This window comes from Rhinolophus sinicus, chromosome 2 (genome assembly GCF_057876585.1).
Source record: "Rhinolophus sinicus isolate RSI-liver-muscle chromosome 2, RSI-T2T, whole genome shotgun sequence".
NCBI lineage: Eukaryota > Metazoa > Chordata > Mammalia > Chiroptera > Rhinolophidae > Rhinolophus > Rhinolophus sinicus.
This window is the reverse complement of record NC_142502.1, coordinates 185244096-185264905: the sequence shown is the minus strand read 5'-3', so window position 1 is coordinate 185264905 and position 20810 is coordinate 185244096. Positions and strand designations below refer to the sequence as shown.

Here is a 20810-nt window from a genome sequence, read left to right as displayed (position 1 = left end):
GTGTGTTCACCACCCAGTCAGTTCTCCTTCCATCACCAGTCAAATTCCTTAGAACCACATGTTGCCCAATCACATTTTCTACTCTTCCTTTAGCTCACTGTTCCAGCCACTTACTGACTACCTTGCTGATCCTTAAATGATATGGCATGAGGCTCAGAGCCTTAGTACTCACTGTTCCCTCTGCCTGGAATGCTGTTCCCAACTTGGCTCTTGCTTCCTTGCCTTAAAGGTCATCTTCTCAGTAAGACTTTTCTTGACCACCCTATTAAAAAGTGAAACCATCTTATAGCTCCCATTCTCTTTCCTGCTTTCTCTTTGGTACCCGTCACCATTTATCATACCACGTATTTCCTTATTTATTTTTGTCTCTCACCCCCCAAAATATAACCTCCATGAAGGCAGGGACTTTTGTTTACTTTGTTCACTGCTGAATCCTCAGGGTCTAACGAATAAATCAGGGAATGAATGTGCCCAATGAAGGCACAATAAAAGCTAAATTTAATGAGCACTTACTACGCGAGGCTCAATTAGAAGGGACTCATAGGTAATAGCTAATTTTTACAGAGAAGGAAACTGAGGCACAAGGAAGCAGAAAAGCCGTGATTAGAAACCCAGGTCTAACTCAACCTGCATTCTTTCCTCCAGGACCCTATGCCTCTGCTGTGCTATTAAAAGACAGTACGAAGTGGAAGGTGCCAGCGGTCCGAGAACGTGGGCCTCCATCGCTTCTCCTGCAGCCGGAATCAACACGAGGGTCTTACTGATTCAACACCGGCTGGATTAACTGCTGTCAAAGGAGAGCGTGATGGATCAGTTCCGTATTAGGCACCGCCCAGTTTCTTACTGGTTGGTTTTAGTTGCCTCGACCAGGAAAGGGATGCTGTCTGGGAGAGGGATGCAGGATTTGCGTGCTTCTCCCCAGGGGTGTTCCCGGCAGCCGTGAGGCCCGGAACCCAAAGTCAGTGTCTCAGTTTCCCCCCGGAGGGCTGCTTCCGCTGCTCCCGGAAGCTGCACTCGCTGCGCGAGTAACAGCCTGGACTGTGTCGGAGGCGGTGCCGTTATGGACCTGGAGGAGGCGGTGAGCGGGCCGTGAGCCGGGCGGGCCGGGACAGCGGGGCGGGAGGAGAACGAAGCTGAGGAGAAAGGGTTGGAGGACGCGGACACGCTGTGGGGGCGGCCCCAGGCCGAAGGAGGGCGGGGCGGAAGGCTGCGGGGCGGGGAAAGGAATGGGGCTGGCGGGCGTGTGAGCTTGCGATTTGGGGAAAGAGGATGGAGGTTCTGGCAGGATGAGGTTGTGGGTGAAGGGGGAGCGGTATTAGCCGATATGGGTGTGTTTCAGGAGAAGGACGAAGTTGTGGATTGTGTAGGGTGGCCCCCCGCATGGCTCATCCTCTCTGGAGAGGACCACCTACAAGTTCCCTTTGATGTTGGGGCGGGCGAGGGAGCGCCGGGGTTGAAAGCTGAATGCCCCCAAGTAACCCCTGCCCGTCTTTGGGAACCCTCGCCACCGTTTGGTGCAGGGATTCCAAATTCGGTTGTGAGGACACTCCCAGTATTGATAGTTATCAATATGGGGTTAACGAAAACTTGACTAACTTGTCGAGATAAATTTGGCATTCATTTTTCACGTACTACATAAAATGCCGCACTCTTTATTAAAGGAGTATTCCATAATTAGATCAACCATAATAATGTCAAACACCAAAGAGTTGGAAATCAGTAATTTAGGAACAGCCTATGTATGTATAGAAGAATGATAGAAATAGAAGGCCTTGCTTATTGTAGATGCTCAATAGATGTGTATTGAATGATGGGTGGGTAACATCTGTAAATGCTGAGTGAATGCCATTAATCATAACTCACCATCAGCCTGTATACCTCTGAGTAGGGATCCTGTCTACTTTGCTCACCACTGAATCCCCAGCACTTAAATGCCTGGTACTACATAGTTGATACTCCTTGTATTACTGAATAAGTTGAAACTGGAAACAACCCTGATAAAAATCTGGTTCCTTTGTAGCGAGTACGTGTTTAGTGTCCTGGAGGAAGTTACAATGTATGCTATTTCTATTTTTAAGTCTCTATACTTAAACCTTGTCATCTTTTTTCATCCTAGCATTTTCAAGTTTTATTTACTCACCTTTTTTCCATTTTACGCCTACCGCCTTTTTTACCCCCATTTTCTCCCTCACACACTGCATATTTTAGAAATTTTAATTCCATTTCAAACTGCTCAGGAAACCGAATCTCTTTTCTCCCCATGTATAGGTAATCTCTCTGATATGTTTTCTATGATTTTTAATGTATAGGGTAAAATTGCAGGGAACCCTGTAGTAGAACTGCAGGCTTTAGGGACAATGCATTGAATGTGGTTTTCCTCTTTTCCTGCAGAAAGAGTTCAGAGAACGCTGTACTCAGTGTGCTGCTGTCTCTTGGGGTCTTACTGATGAAGGCAAATATTATTGCACTTCTTGCCACAACGTTACAGAAGTAAGTAACAGATCTCATATATAAATTTGCTCATGTTTTAAAAATTGCAATTTCAGCCTGATATTTGAGATAGTTCCTAAAGAATTGATCTATTTTTAATCACTCATGCAATGCCCAAATTCCAAGAATGTAAGTAGTCTTCAAGTGCTTACACAGGGATTAAGGAATTTGTAAATCAGATTTAGGGTGAGTTTTTGAAATTATGTTGGGCCATATATATGTATATATATATAAATGATTTCCAGATTCAGACAGTATAGTCTAAGGGGAAATAATTAAAATTGTATTTAGAAGATAATGCATTTTTAATTAGTTAATACTTATTTAAGAGTTTTTAATGTGTCGTGGTAGCTTAGAAGTTTGGAAGATGAAATGTTAGAAAGATTGAGGGCTGTTGAGAGTATTGGAAATATGCTTCATTATTATTTTTCTTCGTACAGTACCTTACAGATTACCAAGTCTTTTCTTACCCATAATTGAATTTCCCCCTTGTAACAATAGTATTTGAGATATATACTATTATGCATACCTGTAGACGCAGCAAGTAGGGCTCACCAGTAGAATGAGTTTGCCAAAGTCACACAGTTATAAAGTGTTGAGGCAGGAATTGAACCTGAGTCTTCTGACTTGAGTGTTCATTTTACCCCACTGCACCTGCCTCTTAAAATAGAGATTGTCATACTGTCCTATGCGGCATTGGTAAATGAGGTTACCTTCACCCTGAGGGGGGCTAGGTCCTGTTCTGGTTACACATCTTCAGGAAAATAACCAAAATAATCAAGGGTATGGACAGCCTGCTGCTGTTGGACAGGCTAAACATGCCAGGGCTCTTCTCTGGAAAAGGATTTGCTCAAAGTCTACAGAGCCAGGGAGGAACAAATATTACCTTCACCACATTGGCTTAAGAAAGGCAAATTTGGGACAGATGAAAGTAACTGTGTAGACTTCTGCTGCTGGCCAAGATGGAGTAACAGGCACCTGATTTACCTTCCTGCCCTAAATAACTGAAAACATGGAAAAATATATGAAACAAGTAAAAAAATATTTTCCCTTGAGAAAAGTGGTTAAGTTAGCTTGCAACTCAGTCACACAAGAGCTTTTCCTTTTCAATGACTGAGATAATCATTGTTCTTCTGTCTGCAGTGGCAATTCTTACGTCTCCTTCCCATTTAGTCACACCGTATTAAAAACATAAGTGCTCATTCAGTGAAATTGTTGGGGTGATGGATCTGTTTATTTTCTTGATTATGGTGATGGGTTCATGGACACACACACACACACACACCATATTGTATACTCTACTATGTGTAGTTTGATCCTCTGCTTTGATGCATGTTAAGGCACACTGGTAGTTTTACTCACTGTTGCTTTTATACCAGCAGTGCAAGTGTAAACACCATGAAGGAAGGTTCTGTCTAAATAGGCTGTTTGTCATTATCAGGTGAAGCCCACGTACAATTTTTGTAGAAATTAGACTACATTAACTAATTGCTTCTTTTATTTCTGTCTTTGATAATGTTTTTGTTCATTTCTGTCTGATGCAATCTGCTGCAATCATATTTTAACCTGAAAGATCCTGATACCACTCCCTAGTTCCATGTTTGAAAGGTTGTCAACCTGTATGGAGTAACTTCTCAAGAATGTAGCATTCTTGAAAGTGAACAACATGTTTATATAGGCCAAGAACTTAACTCGGGCCCTCCATACGATGGACAAAACTGTGTGGTTATTCTTGGCTTTGTGGCAGTCCAGGCATGGTCTTCATAGAGAATACAATGTGATAGGTGCTTCCTGCAGGGTGGTATTGTAGTGTGGAGGTGTTGAGATCCGGTGGGCGGGGAATGGCTGAGGAGACGGTAGGTGCACCTATGAAGAGTAGAAGTCATGGTACAACTTAACCTATTTTCCTGTCCCTTTCATTGCCCTCCATCTTACTCTGTATATAGTCCTCAAGGTCTAGATACTCTATAATCTGGAAGAAACCTTCTGAATTGGTCAAGGAATTGGAATGTTCTCTTGGTATAATTTATTCAGGAAAAAAGTTTTCAGGTCTTAAATCTGGCCAATTTGTATAATAGATATTCTTGCAAGTATTTCGTGGGCGTTTAGTAAAGGTGTAGTAGGTTAGAATTGTGGGAGTTTACTAGACTTATGATTATAAGAGCAAATTTATTGTAGAAAATTTGGAAATTATGAAGATGAAACCTAAACTCACCAATAATCTCAACTCACAACATTTCAATAGCTTCCATTTAGTCTCTTTTCTTTCTATGTATCAGAAGGGAAAGGGGATGTGGGTAAGTCCTGTTGAATCTTCTGTCTTAATAAGTGAAATGTTTCCCTGAGTCATCCTAAATATCTGTGGACATTTTAATTGACTGTTTAAATAGTCCACAACACAACCAACCATTCAGTAACTTAATTAAGTACAGCTCCAATGTAGATATTTAGCTTTTTCTAGCTTTTGGTTATTTTAAATTTTATCTAGTCCAGATTTGAAAGCCCTTTTTTTCCTGCCTACTCTTGAGATGTTTTACCTGTGTCTCCTGGGTAACTGCTTTGGTATGTATTCTGCCGTGTCTTATGTTCTTACCGTGGCCAAGCAGGTTCACCAGAACTGCTTTGAATATGGTGTCTGTGACTAGGGAGATGGGTTCCAAAAATCCTGTTGCTGGAGACATTTCTTTTATTCTTAAAGTTGAAGATAAATTTCATTCTAAATCTCTAAATTTAGAGACGTATATAAATGTTCCCTGTTGGTTAAAACTCTTCACCTTTTTCCCATCATTAGGACTTAATACTTGTGTGTGTGTGTGTGTGTGTGTGTGTGTGTGTACACGCATGCACGTGCCAGCCAGAATATTAGGTATCAGCTCTTGAGATCACTTGGAATTGGAAACTTTGGGATGAATTGTACTCACCATCTTGTCATTCTAAAAATCTGATAAATTCCATTAAAAATAAAAAGTAATACTTTTATAATTTCATAAATAAAGCTGTTTTAGAGTATTATTCAAACACACAGAAAAGTAGGATGAAACTAATCTGTGTGTAGGTTTGACATTGCCGATTACAATAAATACAGAAATTATTTTAATTCCAAAGTGTGCTTTGGATGCAGAGAAACGTGAATATATTTGACTTTACTTTGGTTTAAAACAATTAAAAAGTGATTTGAAATAAAATTAAAGTTTATTCATCTGACAGACATTTATTTAGTGTTCACTATATTCCAGACACTGCTTTAGGTACTGAGTAATTTTGAATGAGAAACCAACAGAAAGGTTAATCAGAATGTTCCAATTTACATAATTTTCCCAAAATCATTGGTCCTGGCACTCATTTGGTTCATTATACTTCCAGAACATGCTTAGAAATATATTTAGGGAGCTGTAAAGCTGTCTTTTTAATGGTCTATTTCTGTTTCCTGCAGAGATCTCAGGAAGTTATAAGCACCGAGGCTATTCCTAATACTAAAATACAAGCCATAAACCGGGGACTTAAAAGAAAAAGAAAACTTGGTAAGCTCTGTCTTCATAGTGCTTAGCATTCTTCAGTCATGTTTTTCACCTTCATGAATTGGGGATGTGGAATGGAATATTAAACAGATTCTAGAGAGTTGCCAGAATTTTAAGCAGATAATCCAAAATGGAATTAAAGTGGGTCATTATTCATGGTAAAATTGGAAGCAAATGTTGTAATGCATGTCTTTTTTTATCCTGCTTATTGTCAATGAGTTACTTTTCCAGTGGAGCAACTATTATGCAAAAAATAGTGATGGCAAAAGGAGCATATCTCTTTTTATCTGTTGGCATATGTTTTTCTGTTCTATATGTATCATCTATTATGAATATGGTTTTCTGTGCTTTTAAAGGAAAATGCTTATTTTCTGAAGTGATTCAGCTGGAATTGTCAGGTTAGGTGAGTTAAACCTGTTACTCAACTTTTAGAAATCCATTTTTCACATTGAATTTTGGACACACCCTCTTAAAATATGGAAAATCATTTTCCATTAATATAGCCTCAGCATGGGTATGCTTTGAAAGGTAATCTATTTCATTAATCCAATATGTTTAATTAACCATTTTTGAGAAGAATCTGATGTAAAGTCTATGATGCCTTTTATTTCTGTGACTAATTACCTAGGACCAGATTTTCAAGTTTGAACCTAGACTAATGATAATGGTGGACCCTTCTACATGAGGTATATTAAGCATACACACACATGAAATATATTTTATATATACATATAAATTTAATGAAATACATTGACACTCTTAAATGAATAACAGAGAGAATGCCTAAATGCTAACTTGCATTCCTGTTTAACTTTTAATAGTAACTATTTTTATTAGACTAAACCCTGAATACTTTTAATTAAATTGTATTAGGGTAAAACCTGATTAATTTGAACTTGACCTGTGTAAATAATTAAAATGTACAGTTTAAACTTAAATTGCTGAAAGAACTTCAGGTGCTTCAAATTTGATGCCAGGTGCCTTAGATTCAGTCTCAGACCCTAGTACCCTGTTTGTAAAATGAGAATGGTAATTCCATTTGTTATGCAAAATAGGAGCCCAGACACAGAACTTAAAGTACAACTCCATCAGTTTGTGAGAACAGTGTGCAGGAGAAATGAGAGCACACATGTATACAGCTTATAAAGCTTAAACTCCTTCAGCCTCAACTTGAGGGGGGCATCAAAATTACTGGCTTTCTAAGACCCTTTCCAGACATTGAGTTAGCAGGGATGGGGAGACCATGGGACATGGAGGTGAGGGCAGGGAGTAGGAGTCCCACGACATGGTGTAGAGATCTTGGAGTCATAGTAACAGACTTCAGAAGCTATGTGTCAAAAAGCTGATCGCATACTTTTCGAAAAGTACAGTATTTGCCCCGCAGGGATGGGTAAAACATAAGGGTCTTACCAGATTTTGACATTTTCTTTAACTGGTAGTTCTATTTAAACATGTGGCTCTTGTCTATTATGGTGGCAGATGTCTTCACAATTCCTTAGAATTGTTTTGAGGATCGAAGAAAATAACCAGTTTACAATCCCTAGCACACATCTGGTACCTGGGCAGAACTCCTTGAGTATTTGTTTTTTTGCTTTCAATTTCTCCTTATAACCTTGAACCATTTCCAGAAAAGCAGAATGCCATTGAGCAGTTTATTATTTTTGAATGTTCTTAATGCGCTTTCTGTATGCCTGCACCCTCACGTCTTGGCTTTTGTTCATTTATTCTCCAAATACTCATTGTTCCCTTTCTTTGTGAGTTGGAATGGAGGAGTGTCAGAAGCAGTGGATGAGTACAGAGTATTCTTCCACTTAGGATGCTACTTGGGATATTCAGAACAGTATAGAGTTTTTAAATTTATTTTATTTTTTTTAACGTGACAGTTTTTCTGCCTTTTACATTAATGTTTCGGGAAAGTTACAGATAATTTAAAATATTTAAAATCTGATAAATTATGAAAATAATATTTAGCTTTAGCTTTTGTGGACAAATTTGCCACATTTGAAACAAGAGTAGGTAAGAATGGAAACCCTATTCAGGGATACAAAACAATTCCAGTAGCAATGTGTAAAACACAATTGTAACTATGTGGTAGCATTACAGTTAGTAAGTTAGGGATGCAAATGTCTGAAACATGTTATTTGTCATTTAGAGAAAGGCTGGGATTGGTATGTGTGTGAAGGTTTTCAGCACATACTTTGTCAACAAGCAGAAGCCTTAAAGACCCTTGGAGTAGGTCCAGAATTAAAGGTAAGCCCATTTGTGTCTAGGTGTTAGCTTCACATTTTGTTTTTTGAAGAATAGTAAGATTTAGAGTGAAACTAGAGTTTTGAGGAGAAAAGGAGGGTTATCGGTAATAACAGTAGGGCTACTGGAAGAATCCTTTTTCTGATATTTTTGTTTTAATCCTTTTATTAGATTAGCATTTCTCAAACTGTGTTCTACAGGATGCAAAAAAGCAATACATCTAAAAGAAAGTAAAGGTTTGCATCATCTGATATTTAGGAAACATTAGGCTAAACAAAGTAAAGCAACTTGGCAGACTTACTGGTGCCTTTTATGTGTCAATGTGCTTGTTTCATCTCCGAGGGCATGTAGTATGCAGTATTCACAATTTGAGAACAGAATCCTTTGGTGTGTGTATGTGTGTGTAGCCTCTATCAGGACGTGAGTTCCAGAATGCACTTTGGGGAGTGATACGTTAAACCAGTGGGTCTCAAACTAGCATTTGTGTTGGAATCACCTGGAGGGCTTGTTAAACTACAGACTGCTGGACGCCATTCCAGAGTTTCTGATTCAGTAGTTCTGGAGAAAGCGCCAGAGTTTGCATTTCTAACAAGTTCCCAGGTGACACGGGTGCAGCTGGTTCAGGGACCACACTTGGACTTCGCTGCCTCACAGGAGTACCGTAATAGCCCTGTTATTATTTGAATTTCATACTTCTTCATCTAGTTGAAGCCTTCTCAGGAATTATTTAAAAGCCAGTTACTTAGCAATAAGTGGTTATTGTACATTTGTTCCATGCCCATCACTGGAAACCAAGTGCTAAGAGATCTGGCCAAGATGGAGAGAGGGTTTTATGCATATGTGGAATGAATAAACACAACATTATATAACTGTATGCTCATAAGTGACATTAAAGGCAAAAAGAGAAGGGAGAAAGATCAATGTGGACTGACATCACCAAGGAAAGATTTGTAGAGGAGCCTTTGTTATTCAGACCAGTGTCTGGGGCAGCCAAACAGAACGGCCTCTAGACCAGTGCATGGTCTGAAAGGACTCTGGGCCTACCCTGAAAACTATTCTAGGAATTAAAAACTCAAAAATGTGAAACACCAGAGGTTTATGCATGACTGTCATTGCATTAGGTAAGATTGCTAGTTAAGGCAAAGTAGGTAAGAATACATTTAGATGGAGGGCATTATATAAAATACAAGCAATTTGGTGGTGTAGACGTGCCAGTGTACTTCTCATGACCTGAATCACCACTCATTTCCCTTCCACCTTAGAATGAAGTTTTACATAACTTTTGGAAGCGCTACCTTCAGAAGAGCAAGCAGGCCTATTGTAAAAACCCAGTGTATACCAGTAGAAGGAAAGCTACGGTAAGTGACAAGTCTGGAAAGTGGGTCAAAAAGATGTTCGTAGTAAGAGGTAGAGATAAAGATGGGTTCAACCCTCTCTGGGTTTATGATGCTTGTCAGAGGATTTTCAGTGACAAGGTTTTATTACAGTCCAGAAGGACGGGGTCACTGATCTAACATTGGAATTAATTTTGAGTTCTTATTTGACTAGTTGAAACATAAAGAAATATATGGTTCAGTTCTAAGTAGAAACTTAAGAAATTTCTATAATTGTACCATTAAAAAATTTTTTTGCATATGTTATTCCTTTTGCTTGGAATACCTACTTACTTTACCTGACATTTCAAGATTTAGTTCAGTTATTGTCTCTTCTCAGGAGCCTTTATGTGAAGAAAAATAAGTTTGGGTGTCTTACAAGCCTCCTCTCCTCATTCCCCAGAGCAGCTATATTTTCAGCAGTTTTCTTTTAAATGTGCCATGGTACATTTTATTTGGGGTAGGGGAGGCTTCTACTGCTGAGAAAGGCAGGTTTGGTAAACTTCGATGTGTTTGTTTGTGGTTCTTATTCTCCAGGGCTGAAAAGAGATTCTGAATCTATTTGACACGTATTTGTTGAGAGCTTGCAAACTTGGCCCAGTGTGTTTCCTTGTCTGGTTGGGGTCTCATGGGTCCCATATGCAGAGTTTATTGGCCCAGGACTGAGAAACCCAGGTCTCGTGAAAGGAATCGGTCGAATAGGTCTAAGAAGAAGAAGTTTAGAGGAGTCAAGCCATACAAGATACAATGATAAAAGTGGGAATAACCTAAGGAAATAGCTTAGGAAATATCCATTCTAAACATGAGACAATGAATTTAAATAAACTCAAGAGAAATTTACTTGAGAAATTTACTCAAGTAAATTACTGGGAAAAGCAACATGTTATAATCATAGAATTATGAAACATTATTCTATCTTGATTCAGGAGGCAGGTACTTCTCAAGAAAAGCAAAAGATGCTATGTGATCCTAAGGTGACCTTGGAAAGAGAAAAAAAACACCAGAATCATCCCAACTATTAAGAACCTCATATTTAAAATTAAATAGCTAAGGTATTTGTTGGTTACATTTATGCACTGAGGCTTTGCCTAGCACATAGAAAATTTGAATCAGAACCTGGGATTTTCTCTGACACTTTAATATTTTCAGGTTAACGTAAGATATTTAAAAAGGTTTTGTTGACTTGAGTAAGCACACATCTAAAGTACTATTAGCATCACACTAAAATCTTCCTTAGTGAATAAATAAGCGATAAGCAAAATTTTAAACTGATATATAATTGGTGTATCAGTTATATATGATTTTTATCAAAAGAATACAGCTATACTCTCATTTGAAAAGAAAAAGTGCTTTTAAACAAGTGCTTTTAAATTAAAAGCTAAGTTTTCTCAATTACTCAGTAACCTCATCTTGGTGCTTCGGGTGTAGATACTCCAAGAATAGGTCTACATGTGAATCCTGGCTCCACTGCTTTTGACTTGTGTGATCTTGGGTGAAATAAATTACTGAAAACTTACACAAAAAGCAAGCAAACAAGCAAGTATATAAATCAGGGTCAGGGGAATAGAAAATGGGGCAGCAACGAAGGGTGCTATTTGGTCTGGAGTGGTCAGGGAAGGCTTCCCTGATGAGGGATCATAGGGAAGTGAGAGAGGAAGCCCTGAAGACAGCTAGGGAGAGAAATGTGGGCCTCACCCACAGCTACTGAATCAGTCTTCGTTTCAGCCCAGCTCCTAAGTGCCTCCTGTCTGTGCTCAAGTTTCAGAAGCACTGCTCTAGATGAGCATCGATGACGTCTGGGACCAGCTGGTAGCAATGGCAATGATAAGTGATAGGATTCTAGATAAACTTTGGGTAGAACCAACAGAATTTCCTGATGGATTGCATGTGGGGTGTGAGAGAAAGAGAGAAGTCATCAAGGATGACTCTTAAGGATTTTGACCTGAGCAGCTGGAAGGAAGGAGTTGCCATCAACTGAAGTAACAGGTGGAACAGGAAGCTGAATGGTTCAGTTTGGGCATGTTAAGTTTGCGACAGCTATTAAACATCCAAGAGGAACTGTCAAGTACAATTCTTCAGTTTAGAAGAGGGGTCTGGGCTGGAGGTACAAATTTGGAAGCTGTCAATTTATACTATAGTCATCAAATCTAAAATGCCGTTTGTAAGATGCGCCATGATTTTAGAATTGAAAACAGTATAGTAAGTGGAAAACCACAGGATGAGATGACATCACCAAGGAGTGAAGACAGAAGAGGAGAAAGAATTGAGCTCTGGGCCACTCTAGGACGAAGATGTCTGGGGTAGAAGAGGAACCGGCCAAGAAGTCTGAGGAGCAGCTGGTGTAGCCAAGAGAGTGAGGGGCTCATTCTGGAAACTAAGGAACAAAGTGTTGCAAGAAGAGGGGAATGCCTGCCTGGTCAGGAGGGCAGGGAGCTCAAAATTGATGAGTGGAGCAGTAGGACCAAAAGATTTATTGGAATGGGGGTAGAATGTAGACCGGCAGGAGAGTAATTGGAGACATCAAGTCTGGACAACTCAAGGCATTTTTGCTGCAAGGAAGTACAGGCAGACCTCAAACATTGCGAGTTGAGAGCCAGACCACCGAAATTAGTGAGTATCTCAATAAAGCAAGTTGTCATTGTTTTGCTGGTGGAGGGTCTTGCCTTCAATTTGTGAAAAATGCAACATCTGTGAAGTGCAATAAAGTGAAGCGCAGTGAGACAAAGTATGCCTACACAAAGAAATTGGATCATAGCCGGAGTCAAGGAAAGTTTTTTGTCACGTGGGCTAAATGAGAGCATATTTATGTACTGAGAGGAATGATACAGAACAGAGAAGAAATGTTCAGGGGAGGACGAGAGAGAAAAATGAATGATAATCTTTGAGGAAAACGAGAGGTGAGCTTGAATGCACAAAGGAAGAAACAGAAACAGGCTTTAGATGGGAGCTGCGAGTCCGCCAGAAGAATAAGACAGATGGTCAGCAGATGGTTGCCTGCATGAACCTGTGGAAGTTTTCCTCTGATTGCTTCAGTTTTCTCAGGGAGCCCGTGCCCATCTGCCACTTTATAGTGTATCCAGCGTCTCATGTGCTTGCCTGCAGAGAGGGATGTGCTTCACAGAGGACACATGCATCTTATCCCGAATTGTTGTTTTGCTTTATTCTCTGAGTTTCCGTAACATCAGTCTTATTTCCTCTTAATAAGGTTGAGACTCTTGGCCTGCATGGCTGAGAGTGTGGCTTTTTCACTGTGATCAGTTCCCCCTGAGAAGTTAGTGTCAGCCAGCGGACCTTTCTCAGGAACTCTATAGCCACCATTCCAACCAGAAATGCGTGAACAATTAAACAGTGCTGTGAGGTAGTATGTGCTTGTCAATTAAGTGTTGTAAATAGTAAGTGCCACAGGAGTTCAAGGAAATAAGAAATGACTGAAGAAGAGTCTGTTGGAAAGATGGTGTGATAGAGTAAGTAATGAGTTGGAGAGAGGGAGAAAAGATAGTCCAGGCAGGAGAGATGGAATTAGCAAAAGTACCAAGAGAAAAAGTTCCCCGGGTGGGCTCGGTAAGGAGAGGCCAGCGGTGTGCATGAGTCATTCTCGGTGTAGTCACAGGGAGAAGGAAGCTGGCAGCCTGTTTCCTGCTCACCCTTGTCTGTAGCCCTTCTCTGGGAAGCGCTGCCGGGAGCCTCCTGGGAGCCCGGGTGGGAGTGAAGGTCTTTCAGTCTTAGGGGCTCAGCAGACAATTGTGATTCTCTAGAGTGGTTTCTCTTATGGTGCTAGTGATGGTCAGGAATTCTTTAAGGTCATGGAAATTAACTGCATTTTAAAATTTCTACACAATAATTTTATTTATATTATTTTGCAAATAGGTATTAGAAGAAAATCCAAGTCATTCAGACTGGGATAGTGCGCCTGAACTGCTAAGTGACTTTAGCTGCCCTACTTTTGTTGAAAGTGGAGCAGAGTCTCAGCCTGATGACCACATTCGAAGGCCTTTCTCCATCAGCAAAGCATCACAGTCAGGTAAAAATGAGCATCAGATTACCCAGAGTTTTAAAGCTGGTGCTGCATCTTAAAAATCATGTAGTCCAATCTCTTCATATTCCAAGGAAAGGAACTTGGCCTAGCAAAATCATACGAATAGGAGAAAGGTAAATTAAGTGAAATCTTAGTGTAATTTTTAGAAACGTACATTGTCTCCACATTAGTATTTTTATGTGATGTTGAAAGGGAGCTAAACAGTAAGTAGATCCAGAAAGAAGGAGGCTAATTCAGTAAAGGTCGTGTGTATGTGGGGGCTCAGAATTTTCTAAGAAAATTTGCAGTGGAGAAATGGTAGAACTTAGCCATATGGTAAGATAGACAGAAGTCAAAGATGATATGCCCAATTTCTAAGCCTAGACCAAAGCAAGCTGAATAAAGCTTCCACATTCCATGTGTGTATGTGTATCTATTTTCTGATTTATTTCATAATTTAAAATAGCCAAAAAGTATATTTAAGGTTACAGATACAGACCTTCTCCACAAAGCATTTATTCGTGATTTTAGTTGTTTTCATACTACATTAAAAAAAAAAAAAAAAACACGGTGGAAAACAGACCTCAAAGAACAGACCAGGCCTTACTGTATATTACTCAAGTCTGGGTGTGTGCAGATAGAATCCTTTGGGAGATACATAGTAGCTTCCAAACCCTCAGGTGTTAGATATTGTTGGAATCTGGGTTAAGTGTTGTTATATAAAATTTTCAACAAAACATTTCTTGTATGGGCTGCTGCTTTGCAAGCCCCTTGCCCTCCAAAGGTTAAAAACTTCTTTTATCAGCATATCTGCATTTCTTGCTAGACTGCACGGTGACACAGATGTCAGCTAAGTTACTTTTCTGTCCCAAGAAGTAAAGAAGTTAGATTCCTAGAATAATTGGGCAGCTGTGAACCTCTGGAGTTTCCTTCGTGCTTTCAGGAGCCTGAACTCCTAGAGGACTGTGACTAAAACCATCCAACCCTTTTAAAGCATCATAATTGTTTCCGTATGTGTAGGGTTTTGTGTGTTTGTTTTTTAGTAAGTGATGATCCTTGGGGCTTTATTTTAGTATTGACATTAAAAGTAACTATTAATACAACTCTTATTACAAAACTACAAAATACATGATAGTTCCAAAGAAAATGAAATCACCAGTTATCATACCACCCAGAAATAGCCACTATTGCTGTAGTAGATCATTCCAGAAAGTTCTTCGTGTGTGTGTGTGTGTGTGTGTAATAGAAAGGAGTTTTGTTTTTTTAAAAATGTGAACTATTTCTTCATTCCTTACCTTTTTACTCAAAATTCTATATGCACGTAATTAAAATATATTTATAAGGCTTGTTGTAAAAGTTTTTTTAAATAAGAAATATAAAAATTGTAGTCCACTGTTTCCGCTAAATGGCCTGCTTGTAAAAGGCCTTCGTTTTCAACTTTTCTGCAGCCTTTACATCTCTGTGTCACAGGGTCTCACACTACGTACTGATTTCTGGTTTGGGATATTAGCCATTAAGTTCCCTCCATGGAAGATGAAGTCTTAGCTCTTTCACACTTTCTTCACTGCCTCTCCTCCCACATAGTCACTAGTAACAATTTTGCATTTTTTACTCTTTATCTGAAATTATAATTACATAATTATAATTTTTTGCTAGATCAATATTTAGTGCTTTGATTATTATAAATGTATAAATGCTACTCAGAACTGAGCCACATAACTTACCATGATTACACTTTTTGCACATCCTTGGTTTTTCTAGTACTGGTAATTGTCTCATTTGTTTCATTTTCTATTTATTACTAATGTATTATTTATTAATAATGTATCTCCATACTTCTTCCCAGTTCTGAAGTAAATCTCTCAACTACTTGGATGTTCTGTCAGTTTCATCTTCTAGAAGAAGGCTTTCTGGAGCACCTGACCTGCTCTGATCTAGAATAAGTCTCTAGACCTGTGACCCGGCTGTCTGGGATCTCTTTACCACCACCCTAAGGTTTCTGTCACTTGTCTTTCGTTAAATTCCTTTTTCCTTGATCCCATTTCATCTTCTTTGCTGGTTTACCGCCTCATTTTTGTGGAGCATCTTTTCTTATTTTGCTGAGGATATTAATGATATTTCTACCACCCAATTTGACTGTTTTGGCCCCTGCTTTTTATACAGTTATGCGCCATATAACGACGTTTTGGTGAACGAGGGACTGCGTGTACGCTGTGGTCCCATAGATTATACTGGATTATAAGCAAAAAGTTTGAGATGTTAGAAAGAAAGGTTGGACCCAACCCTGATGATGAATTTACGGCTGGCTCTGGGTGCTTTACATAGAGGAGGAGGCTTCATGTGGTGTTTACCTGCCATGTGCCCCCAGGGCTGGGACCCAGAGTTGGGGAGGGAGCGACCATGCTGGGGAGGAGGGGAAGCCACCCTACTCCTGCCTCCTGCATGCACACGCCGTGTGCACAAACTCACTTCCCTTTGCTCCATTTGTCTCTTTCTCTTTCTTACCAGCCCCATTCCTCTCATTCTCAGTCTGAGTCTCTCTCTCCTCCCATTCTCTCTTTTATTATTTGTTGTCTCAAGCTTTAATCTCTCCGGATCTCTTTTGATCTCTGCTCTCCCTTTCTCTCCTCTTCTCTTCCCTCTCTGCCTTCTTCCTTCCCCCCCTTTCCCTCTGATGGGCTCCTCCCTCCCAGCCCGCCACCCCCAGAGCACCTAGGTGTGTAGTAGGCTATACTGTCTAGGTTGGTGTAAGTACACTGTATGAGGTTCCCATGACAATGAATTTCTCAGAACGTATCCTTGTTATGACTGTATTAGAGGCTTTCTTCAAATGTTTAGTGAGCCTAAGGCGGCTACTCCTGTTATAGAATGGAGACTAAAGGGTTGGTTTAAAGCGTTGTACCATGGTGAGTCGTCAGCTCTGCTCTGCGTGAGAGGCTGATCTAGCTGGGTTGTTTTCTTAGTGATCATCCAGCAGTCTTTTCCCCCAGAGCTGATCAGATTTCCCAGAGAAATCTCGTGGAGTCTTCTGGTTGGAGGGTGTAATCCTGGCTGTTCTGGGAAGTGGGCCGGAAGAGAGGGCCTGAGGGGAGTGGGGGTTGTTTCAAGACTCAGCATGTAAACTTTCACTTAATCTTGCTATTTTCAGTGAGATACTCCTACACTCAACTGACATGCCTTATTCCAGAGACCCGTTTTTTAGTCTCTCTAGAGGAGAAACTTCCGATTTTCTGCCAAGTTTGGGGAGGAGCAATCATTTGGCTGCATGGAGTTGGGGCAGGAATCTGAGTAACTGCTTCTTAATCAGACTTTTAAGCAGTTGTCCTGGTGTTAGCCCTACCTTCACCCAATTTCCAGGGGTACCTGCTTCAACCAGCTCCTGAGCCTTCTTTAGAGACTTTAGGGGGAAAACAGATGGGATTTTGGCTTTCCCTACTGCTGGCTTTGAGTCCATCTTTCCCAGTACCGCTAAGGCAGTAATCACCTGTCCGTATACTTTCCAGCTTTTAAAATTTTATTGCTGTTGTCTCCTTTTCCATGTTATTTGTTCTTGGGTTTATATATTTTAAAAAGTCTATATAATTGTTGTAGTGAGACAGAGCAGAGGCTAATGTGTGTTTCCAATTTGCCATCTTAACTGGAAGTAGTTACATGTTTCATATCTATATTTTTTAACATAATATTTTATGGAAATCTGTGCCCTTATGTATTCTTTTAAAACAGTCATCCTCCAACTTTAGCATCCATCAGGACCCCTGCAGGGCTTGCTAGAACACAGACTAGTACAGCTCATGGGTTCTCATGTGATGCTAATACAGCTGGCCCAGGAATGACACTTGAGAACCACTGAGTTAAAACATTGTATAAATTGCTATGTAGTCTACCATTGTATGGCGATATTTATTAAAATTTCTATTCTTGTCACTTAGGTTGTTGTAAAAATTTTTTTTCCACATCATAAACAGTGCTGCCACAACACGCCTTGATTCTGAATCTTCGCATGTTTTAAAAGTCATTTCACTAGTATGAAAATCTTAGAAGTAGAACTGTAAGACCTGTTTGCTCCCAAATACTTGTTGGATTCCTGCTCCGTGCTGCGGCCGTTCCGGGCGCTGGGACACTGGTGTACGAGGCTGTCTGCCTCCAAGGTGCTTAGGTTGTAGTGGGTGGAGCTGGGCAATAAATGCACATAAGAAAAGGTCAGGTACTGATAAATGCCCGAAGAAAGCATTTACGGGATTTGGGAAAAGGTATTTTCAGGAATAATTTGAAGAGTTTTTGTCCAAGAAAGCTCGGAGTCTCTCAGGGTCATTCCCACTCCTGCTTTCTATCTACCCTCACTTCTGGCTTTAGAATCCTGGATTCTAAAATTCCTTTCTCTAGCCCTGCCTCTCCTCTGAACTATAGATTTTTATATTCAGTTGCCCCCTCAACATTTCCATTTGTACATTTAATAAGATCTTACACTCACCATGTACAATTACGATATTTTGATTTCTCTCATCAAACCTCTTTGCCATCTTCCTTGTCTCAGTAAGTGGCGTCTCCATTCTTCTCGCTGCTCAGACCAGACACCTTCGGATCACACTTGTCTTCTGTTTTTCTGTCCAGTCCTTTAGCAGATCCTTTTGACTCTGCCTTCAGAGTGTGTTCAGGATCCCGCCATCTCTCCCCTGCAGTGTGTCCCCGGTCCAGGAGCCGCTCATACTGTGCTGGAGGGCTGCGGGCCTGTGTCCGCTCGCCCTCCTAGAGCTCCATGCTTCATCTAGCAGCCAGTGACCTTTGTAAAACGTAAATGAGATCAGGTTCTCCTCTGTTTACAACTCTCCAGAAACTTCTTATACTTAAAATAAAATCCAAAGTACAAGTCATGACCTACCCAGCCTTACGTAATATGCTTTCTTACTCTGTCCTGTGTCATCTCCTACCACTGTCTCTTCACCCATGATGCTCTTGCCCCACCGGCTTCCTTGTCCCTTCAGGTTCACTCCTGCTGATACACTTGGTGTTCTTCCTGAGATCCTCAAGACTTCTCTCTGAATTCATTCGGGTCTGCTCAGATGTCACCTTCCCCAAGAGGCTTCTCTGACCACTCAGATAAAATAGCACGTCTGTCCCCTTCCCTTCTCTTTCTTTGCATGCCCCTACGTTGCTATGTGCTATGTAACAGTTACCACCATCTGTCAGTTGTAATTTTTTTGTTTATTGACTGCCTCCCATTACTAGGATGTAGGTTCCAAGAGAGATGAGATGCTGTTCACTGTCATCTCCCCAGACCTAGAACAGTGGCACAAAGAAGTAAATAAATAAGTGTTGAATGAGCGAGTGAGGATGAAATAATGTCCTGTGCAGAGGATGCCTGGAGGATGGGAGCGAGAGGAGGTGCTGCCCTCGCTAGTGTCTGGGGAGCCTCTGAGAGAAGGGGGCTTGCAGGACAAGGCCTGGCTGGGAGGCTTTACACACCTCGGGCGGTGCTCTGTAATTGCACGTGTCCTCTTCTCCCCTCAGAAACAGCGTCTGTCTGTTCCGGATCCCTTGATGGAGTTGAATACTCGCTACGGAAGGAGAAGGGGGTTGTGAAGATGACTGTGCCAAGTACACTTGCTTTCTGCTATCTGGCATTGCTTTGGCAAAGAGAGACAATTACTCTTTCCGATCTTCTGAGGTGAGCGGGGCCGCTCGTGATGTTTGCTGATTATCTGTGTGAACTAGGGGACAACCTGTGGATATTTTGAATTTTATAAGGAGACTTGAGCTGAGGAAGGGACTGAAAAGATTTGGTAGCCTGAGTTCTAATTCTGATATTTAATCCTTCCTGAGCTAGTAATTCATCTCCTGGTTTCCTTATTTAAATAGTGGAAATAATAGTATTTACCTTACATGGGGTGTTGGAAAATTAATTATCTACTGTGAGTAAAATGCTTTGAAGATGAAAAGTGACATTTAAATACCCGAGTAGTGTTATTAAGTATTTTTCATTTCTGAGGGAGAAGATGAACAGATGACCTTCCCATTGGCAAATGGTTATTAAGTAGTTACACAAAAGCATACATTGGTGTTGTTAAGAGCTAAAATATAGGTTGTCTATGTTTATAAGGTAAAATTGAAAACAGAACTATTGGAAGAACCTGTTATGTAGATAGCATTTACGTTTTTCAAGATAGTCTACAGTAGGGTTTTACAGTCATGAGTAAATTATGGCATTGTGTGAATTTCTCATTAAATAGAAGATGTGCCAAAATCATTAATGTGTTCATTTTTCCCTCGATTTGTGTTCTAATTAATAACATCTGGGTTTAACCATTTGTAGAGTGGTTTTAAGAGCACAGATTTAGAACCAGACTCCTGGGTTTGAATCCCGGCTCTGCCACTTGTATGTTATGTGACCTTGAGTAAATTATTTAATTTCTCTCTGCCTCTGTTTCCTCATTGGTAAAATGGCTCTAATAATAATATCTACCTCATTGGGTTATAAAGACGCGCGATAATTAGTACTACATGAAAAGCACTTAGAACAGTACCTGCCGTAGTAAGAGCACAGTGCTGTCTGTCGTTTTGCAGTAGTCGTCGTCTTCTGTCTCCTCCTCGTCTTCTGTCTCCTCCTCGTCCTCCGTCATCATCATTATTGGCACTAGGCCCTTTGATTAAATAAAATGCCTCCAGTAAATGATGATAGTGCCTTTGAATTTGGCCACATCAACCCAATAACAAGGCTTTCTCAGGTGCGATGAACTCTGCATGCAGATAGTCCATGATTCAGTGAATTTTACTGTTGAGTTAAAAACCTCATCTTGCTCTGGATGCCCTCATTGGGTGATCTCATCTTCTCCCTAGGCTTTAATTACTCTCTCTATGATGATGACTCCCAAATTTCCACCTCCAGCCCAGACTTGTCTGCTGAGGGCCAGACCCACGTATTCGTATATACAGCTGCCTGCTGGACACTCCTTGGGTGTCTTTATGGTATCTCAAAATCAGCATGACTAAAAGAGGTTCATCCCCTTTCTCCTCAGTCCAGCTCCCTCTCCAGTGCTTTGTCTCTTCATCAATACCGTGCACCCTGTTGCATCCAATCCGGAAACCTGAGCATCGTCCTTGACGCTTTCCCCTCTTTGCATGTACATTAGTACATCCTATCAGGTGTACTTCCAGAATAACTCATGAAAC

The 20810-nt window shown here is 40.5% G+C and overlaps 1 protein-coding gene across 2 annotated transcripts in view; it reads left to right on the top strand.

Annotated features, from left to right (window-relative positions):
- The first annotated feature begins 944 nt into the window (after positions 1-944).
- TAF1B (TATA-box binding protein associated factor, RNA polymerase I subunit B) overlaps positions 945-20810 on the top strand; it is a 69332-nt gene continuing 49466 nt past the window's right edge. For both annotated transcript variants that reach the window (XM_019755962.3, XM_019755964.3), the window contains exons 1-7: positions 945-1078; positions 2392-2490; positions 5924-6011; positions 8161-8258; positions 9518-9613; positions 13496-13649; positions 19152-19308. In XM_019755962.3, coding sequence (XP_019611521.3) covers positions 1061-1078; positions 2392-2490; positions 5924-6011; positions 8161-8258; positions 9518-9613; positions 13496-13649; positions 19152-19308 — 710 coding nt within the window. In that variant the 5' untranslated portion in view covers positions 945-1060. The remainder of the gene's footprint in view (positions 1079-2391; positions 2491-5923; positions 6012-8160; positions 8259-9517; positions 9614-13495; positions 13650-19151; positions 19309-20810) is intronic.